The 8,440-nt window shown below is 44.0% G+C and overlaps 1 protein-coding gene across 1 annotated transcript in view; it reads left to right on the top strand.

Moving 5' to 3' along the window:
• The first annotated feature begins 6,406 nt into the window (after nt 1–6,406).
• LOC146829847 (nicotinamide N-methyltransferase-like) overlaps nt 6,407–8,440 on the top strand; it is a 72,036-nt gene continuing 70,002 nt past the window's right edge. The window contains exon 1 of the mRNA XM_085608517.1: nt 6,407–6,564. Within this exon, the coding sequence (XP_085464643.1) occupies nt 6,417–6,564 (148 nt within the window). The 5' untranslated portion in view covers nt 6,407–6,416. The remainder of the gene's footprint in view (nt 6,565–8,440) is intronic.

The following is an 8,440-nucleotide window of genomic DNA, read 5'->3' as shown; positions in this document are numbered from 1 at the left end:
CTACCACCAGTACCACCACCACTACTACCAGTACAACCTCCACCAAAAGTGCCACACACCACCATTACCACCTCCACTAGTACCACCACCACCAGAACTACCACCACCAGTACCACCACCACTACCCGTACCACTACCAGTATCACCACCACCACCAGTCCCATCAGTACCATCACCAGTACCACCACCACCACCACTACCTCCACCAGTGCCACCAGTGTCACCACAAGTAACACCACCAGGATCACCACCAGTAATACCACCAACACCAGTACCAGTACCACCAGCACCACCAGTAAAATCACCAACACCACCAGTACCACTACTACCACCACCACCACCAGTACCAGTACCACTGGTATCATCACCACCAGTACCAAAATAACCAGTACCACCACCAGTACCAACATCAGTACCACATCACCAGTATCACCACCAGTACCAACAGTGCCACCATTACCAGTACCACCACCACCAGTACCATTGCCAGTACCTGTACCACCACCACCACCAGTACCACCATTACCACCACCAGTACCACCACCAGTACCTTTACCACCAGTACAACCACCACCAGTACTACCTTCACCAGTACCACCAAAACCAGTACTACAACCACCAGTACCACCACCAGTGCCAGTACTACCATTAGTACCATTACTACCATCACCACCAGTACCACCCCCACCACCAGTACCACCACCCCCAGTACCACCACCATTACCATCACCCCTACTACCACTACCAGTAACACTACCAGTACCACCACCACCACCAGTACTACCAGTACCACCACTGCTACCAGTACCACCACCACCACCACCTGCACCACCAGCAGTACTGCCACTGCCACCACCATCAGTACCAGTACCACCATTACCACAACCACCACCACTAACAGTACCACCAGTACCATCACCACCAGTTCCACCAGCAGTACCACCACCAGAACTAGCACCACCAGTACCAATACCACCAGTACCACCATCACCACCAGTACCACCAATACCAACACAAATACCACCACCACCACCAGTCCCACTACCAACCGTACCACCACCAGCACCACCACCACCAGTACCACCACCACCACAACCACTAGTACCAATACCACTTCACTAGTACCCCCACCACCACCAGTACCAGAACCACCACCACCACCAGTACCACAACCACCAGTACCACAGTCACCATCAGTACTAGTACCACTACCACCAACAGTACCAGTACCACCAGTACACCACCAACACCAGTACCACTACCACCAGTAACACCACCACTACCACCACCAATACCACCACCACCAGTACCACCATCACCAGTACCACCACCACCAGTACCACCACCACCAGTACAAGTACTAACAGTACCACTATCACCAGTACCAGTACCAGTAACAACAGTACCACTAGTACCACTACCAGTTCCACCAATACTACCATTACCAGTACTACCACCACAAATACCACCAGTGCCACTACCAATACCATCAGTATCTACACCAATACCACCAGTACCAGTACCACCACCAATACCACCAATACCAGTACCACCACCACCAATACCATTACCACCAGTGCCAGTACCACCAGTACCAGTACCACCAGTACCAGTACCACCAACACCAGTACCACCAGTACAACTACCACGAATACCAACACTACTACAAATACCACCACCACCACCAATACTACCACCACCAATACCACCACCACCATTACAATGACCATCACCACAACCAATACCACCACCACTACTTAGCGCCTCTCACTTACAACTAATAGCAGGGGGAATGTACAAGGCCAGAGCTGCAGCCGAGACCATCGCTCCCTCCCTCCATGTGTACCATAAAGCACAGCCCGCCCCACACTAGGAGGTGAAACCACGGCCCAACTACAACTTGACTATTTATTAGGTTAAAGATAGCAATGACATTACGCAATGCCACACAGCACACTCAAATCATGCAAGGGCAGGAAATTGCCCCCTTCCTGTTCTTTCTCCTGAGCCGCAACAGTGTAATCACAGTGCAAAAGGGGTTGAAGTGCTTTGTTAGTGTTTAAAGCTCGGCTCATATGTAATACTCACTTCACAATTTTTGTCTGTGTAATACTTACACATCGTATTCACTGTACTATTTATCACTATGTTTAAGACATGGCACGCTGGTCTCGTCCTCTGATATTTACAATCTAACAAGTGGTCGAGAAGGCCATTTGTGAGTGTTTAAGATATTAGTATTGTAAATGACAATGTCTTTTATTTGTGTTTTAAAACCCTAAACATAAATAAAAGGCTTTGATAATAGTTTTCCATTCTTGTATGTTTGAATCACCAAGACACATGTATGTAGACTTCCATCTTCCACCTATCTGCCACCGCCTGGGTACTCAGTTCAGATATGCAAAGTCATCCAGCACAGCGTGCTGACTTGTGGGTGTTGGAGGCTTCACCGGCAGCACACAAGGGCCAAAGTTTCTCTCTTGAGAAGTCAAATGCTCTCCTACCCCTGAGACGTCCGATGGATCTTTCTCTTTTCAAATCTGCATCACTCCTTAAAAATGGCCCCCATGACATCATACCACCTAACATTAAACAGCTATTCAGACACTACATGCACAGAAACCTGTGGGTCAGGATGACAGATAAGAGAAAAACATCCATTGTCTGAGAGGTGTTCATCTTACAATGGGGGAGGGGTATATTGATGAAGACAATTGGACATTTTGGAGAGAGAGGGTCTAATCACCTCTGTACCCATCCCCAGCCAGCTAGCAGGAAGAAACAAACAAACAGGGATAACAAGGCATTGTTCACTGATAACATCTCAGGCAGCTGGGTGGATATGTGGGAGTAACGAGAAAGCTGGGTGAGGCATGCAAGTGGAACTCCATGCAACAGCATCTTTCTGGGGTTCCCAGAACTGCAAACTTTCAGCTGCAGACACTAGAGGTTTCCTGCATAAAGTTTCCAGGGGTGGGCATCGGTAAACTCTGGAACTCAGCAGTTGGTGTTTTGCAGAGGCTTTTGCCAAACTGTGCACTCCAAGCAAAAAGCGAGTGGGCAAACTCCACGAAGTCCGTGGGCAGAGAGGAGTTTACAGTCCTGTTTATCCATTCTTGGGAATTATATATGTCAGAAGTTTAACTGAAACAAGCAACATTCTGCAAATAGATTGCAACCTTCATTTGCTGCCAGCATCACCCAGTCTTTCAAGTCTGATATCTAAGATGTAATTGGGCAATTTCATAACTAATTTTGCCCAGATACTGATTACAGTGAGTTTAGTAAACGTCCACTAACAAGCTTTGAAGGACCTGTTGGTGACCTTTTATTTAATGGTTGAAAGACTATTCAGGCACAATTGTACCCTCTGATCATGGACACAATAATGTAAGGTTTACTACAATAAAATTAATCTTACAGCGACCCCAATAATTGTTTTATTTAATTACTGTAATTAAGAAATATGAATAATGGTAAAAAAGGAGAACAATGTGAAAAGCTCCCATGTCTGTACGATAACAACCTGGGCAAATCAGACCTCATCATTGAACATCGGAAGTGTGGAAATCATACATCTCATGACAATAACACAATGTCAATATTATGTTTCTGAACAAACTAATAATTGCTAATTTATTTGTCTATGACGATCTCAATCTGTAGTGATGAGAGATCTTTTTCAAATTTGAAGCTCATGCAATTATCTGTGAGACTGTACATCAGACAAGACTGAACTCTGACTCTTCTGGATCTTGAGTCTGAAATGCCCCATGAATCAGATCCTCCTCTGGTCAGGAGGCTGGAGAAGGAGCCTAGGATTAAGAGAGGCACTTTGGGGATGATCCAGATCCTTCTCTGGTTAGGAGGCCAGTGGTGAAAGAAGCACTGTGGGGGTGAGATGGTCCCATGGTCAGAAGGTTGGAGGAGGGGCCTAGGATTAAGACAGGCACTTTGGGGATGATCCAGGTCCTTCTCTGGATAGGCGGCCAGTAAAGAATGAAGCACTGTGGGGGTGATATGGTCCTCTGGTTAGGAGGTGGAGGAGGAGAGCATGATTAAGAGAAGCACTGTGGAGATGACCCAGGTCATTCTCTGGTTAGGAAGTGGAGTAGGGGGCCATGATTAAGAGAAGCACCCTGGGCATGACCCAGGTCCTCCTCTTGTTAAGATATTGGAGGAGCTGGCCAGGAATAGGAAAAGCACCCTGGGGATGACCCACATCTTCCCCTGGTGCAGAGGCCAGAGGAGGAGGCCAGGAATAAGAGCAGCACTTTGGGGGTGACCAAAGTCTTCCTTGGGTTAGGAGGATGGGGGAGGAGACCAAGATTAAGGGCAGCACTGTGAGGATCACGTATATCTTTCCTTGGTTAGGAGGGCAGAGGAGGAGGCCAGGATTAGGGGCAGCACTGTGGGGATGGCCCAGGTCTTTCTCTGTTTAGGAGGCTTGAAGAGGATGCCAGTATTAAGAGAAGCACTGTGGGATCCAGTCTATGTATATGAGTGCTGAGAAGAAAGTGTACACAAGCTTAGCCTGAGAGGGAGCACTGACAATGCTGGGGTGGCCTGTGACACTTTTGCTGCAATACCCTCAATTTCTATTTAACAGAAACTTCCCAACAGAGCATTTAAATGGTGAAAGCTGCAGAAAAGAGGAGGAATTTGGGAAATGTACTGAGAGTACCAAACTTACAGCTGTTTTTTGAAACACATGTGACTCTTCACAGAGTTTCAGGTTGGTTCGGTTGACAGAAAATTCTTGAGTATGGTAAGTGCAGGAAGAAAAGTATGGCAGCTCTCCACAATTAAAGTTTTGAGAGTATGGAATACTCCCAGAGGCTAATGGGTGCATAGAGCCTGACTTACATCTGCCCATCTCCCCCTCAAAGGAAGGGATGATGGGTGTAGAGTGTTTATTTCAGAGTTTTTAATGGTTATTTAAAAATATTTCAGTCCCTTGCATGTGTTACATTTTGAATGGACATCCTGCCTGAGGCAGGCTGAGATTTTATACTGGTATTTTTTTCTATAGTGTATATTTCTTCTCTGAATAATTGTTGCCCTTTTCTTCCATTTAAGTGTGCAAGAATGAGCACGCCCAAATGGCCTCCGAAGCCAATGCCAACTCCTTCTATGTGCACTCTCCCATCTTTGGGTTGTGTCAGTTCTAGCATAGCATTGCTTCATACATCCACAGCACTACCACAGTACTACCACAGTACTAGCACAGCACTACTGCAGTACTACCACATTATTATCACAGGACTACTGCATTACTACCACAGTACCAATACAATACTATCACGGCATTTCCACAGTACTACCAGAGTACTATCACAGTATTTCCACAGTACTACCACAGTACTGTCACAGTGTTTCCACATTACTACCAGAGTACTATCACAGTGTTTCCACAGTACTACTGCAGTACAGCCAAATTAGTATCACAGTACTACTGCATTACTACCACAGTACCAATACAATACTATCACAGTATTTCCACAGTACTACCACAGTACTATCACAGTGTTTCCACAGTACTACCAGAGTACTATCACAGTATTTCCACAGTACTACCACAGTACTTTCACAGTGTTTCCACAGTACTACCAGAGTACTACCACAGTGTTTCCACTTTACTACTGCAGTACGACCAAATTATTATCACAGTACTACTGCATTTCTACCACAGTACTAATACAATATAATCACAGTATTACCACGGTACAACCATAGTACTACCACAGTGTTTCCACAGTACTTCCACAGTACTGCCACAGCAGTACAGCAGTATTTCCTATTGCACAACTATAATAGATATCTTTATTTTAGAGTTTGTCCTTCACTCTTTCTGTTTTATGTTCAACATGTTGATGTTATTGGAACATGCATTGTAGTACAAAAATGTTCAAACTTAATGTATTTACTTTTTTTATCCAGCATTCAGTTGCTTTCATTCTAAAGTATTTATTAGTAACAAGTGATTTCATATGTTGAAGCATGCTGATGAATTTTAAATGTAAGAGATACTTAAAAGGACAAGCAAGGGTGCACTGGGAGTTTTAATATTCTTTTATCTTGTGGTTTGTTTTCTGCACTACTTCATTAAATGATACAACTCAATGTTTACTGAAAATCAAGACCGGATTGTGAAATGCTATTTACAACAGTGGCAATTCCCTTTGCCTCATGATTTACAACAGTATGCTTGACACACACAATGAAATGTTTACAATCTTCCCTCTCAAGATGTGTGACTACAGGTAAACAGTGAATTTGGCATGAGTTTTGAAGCACATGCATACTAAAACTGAGTTGAATCTATTTATCAATAATCTACAAGTTAAATTACATAGTATAAAAGTAGGGCCAGGCGTTGCAGTAGTAAACCTTGACAGTTCTTCTCATACAGGATGGCATCGGTTTCTGAACTGCAGGAACTCCATAATTGCTACCTGGAGCCTCGGTCACTGATGAGCAAATATGTTGGGCAGGAATCAGCGTTTATCGAAGACTCTGTTCGACGGGTGTTTCCTCTGTTGCATAAGACCTTCTCCTCAGGTATGTGGCACCTCCATTCCGGAGATCCTGAGATCTCTTTCATTGTCTCTGTTAGCACAAGAAATGCAGTGCAGAAAATGACCATCTGCAGCAAGGTGTGGAGAAACATTGCTGTTCTGAGAACATATTGTTCTAAAATGTACCTTTCAAAATAATGGTACAAATCTATTTCACTGAATAATACCATTTTTATTCTCAGTTCTGGTTTATTATTTACTTGTCTCTTGATCATAAAAGTTTGCAAATCTTCAGATCTAAGTGTTGTGATTGGAATGCGAATCAGGAAGCGGAAGTTGGCACCTCGGTGTGATCGATGTTTCTTCTTTTTGTCTTCAGTGGAGATATATCAAGGATGAATGTGCACCAATAAACTATGCACTGCAGCTTTTCGGAAAGGTTTCTACTGTCATAACCTACGGCTTAGAAGCATTCAAATCAGGTGCATTATACACAACTAGCCAAAGATAGCAACAGGATAAGGAAAAAAGTGGCACAGCATCCAACAAAGGTGGTTTTGTCAACATTGTTCCAAGTCCAATCAGAGGGCACCCCACCCCCCTCCCCCTCCGAGTATCTGTGATATTAATGCTGAAATCCACCAAAGCTTAGCTTCACCATCTCTAAGAAATCCAGCCGGGAAAATCAAGTAAAGTGCATGTAAGGTCAATTATGACTTCATCAGTTTAAGTGAAAAATCCCCGCGAGATGTCCAGCAATCACATATAAAGGTTACCTTATTTCATCTCATCCGATAACAAGGAGGTAAAACTATAAAACCGTGTAGCTTCCATCATTGTCTCTGCTATTTACATGGACACTGGCTAAGTAGTAGAAATCATATACTGTTTGGCAAGCTGCCTTGAAAATGTCAGGAAATATTCAATATTTACAGTTGACAACTCCGGTCAAGCAGTCGGTGAACCTGTGTCTTGTATGCGAGGTCTTATGCAAGAGGGAAAGTATGAGTTGCACATCAGTATCTTAGGAGAGTATATTAATGCGGTGTGTGCAGATGATGATGGCCAGAGGGATAAAGTACATATGGCTAATAACGACTCGGTCAGTTAAAGACAAGCAATCCTCAGAGAAGTTCAACAATCACACATGAAGGTCACATGGTCACTCATCTGTCAACAATGAGGAAATACTAAACAACAAGTCGATCGCCCATGAATTCCACTGCTACTTAATGGCCTCTAATGACAGGGCAGAAAACATTTGCTATTTTGTTGTCAGCCTTGAAAAGAACAGAGAAACTTCACTGCTCGCCCCGCTGCTGGCTAAGGATCCTGCATTGTTTGGCCAGTAGTCAAGCAACTAGCAAAAACACTTCACTATGTAGCCGACCCCTGGCTGAATTATACAGATTATGCACTATTTGCCCAGAAGCACTCTGCCCTTTCACTGTCTCAGTGGATCACTCAACATTCCCAGAACTCTTACAATATTTCTCAGGGACATGAGAACAGTTTACACCCATCCACATTTCCAACCCAGTATTTTGGTAGCAGCTAATGACCCAGCCACCGGGTAAATAATGAATGTTTTCTGCTGTTTACTTGGCTGCTGTTGAAATAGTCAAAATTATTATTTTTTTTTGCCGGGAGCCTTGAAAATAGCAGGGAAACCTAACTATTTATCCATTTGCTGGCTAAATTACAGAGATTCAGCACTACTAAGCAGCTGGAGGCTGCGCAAATAGTCATTATTTCCCCATTCACTTGCTAAACAGCAGAGATTCTGCTCAGTTTGGCTGGTGGTCTTGGAAATAGCAGAAAAACATAATGATTCACCCAAGCGCTTGCTATATAGTAAAGATTTCACACATGGCAGTCCTGCATATAACATAACACATTTACTATTTATCCAGCTGACT

The sequence above is a fragment of the Triturus cristatus genome, chromosome 5_2 (genome assembly GCF_964204655.1).
Source record: "Triturus cristatus chromosome 5_2, aTriCri1.1, whole genome shotgun sequence".
Lineage (NCBI taxonomy): Eukaryota > Metazoa > Chordata > Amphibia > Caudata > Salamandridae > Triturus > Triturus cristatus.
Note: the sequence above shows the minus strand (reverse complement) of the source record. Positions and strands in the feature narration are given on the sequence as shown.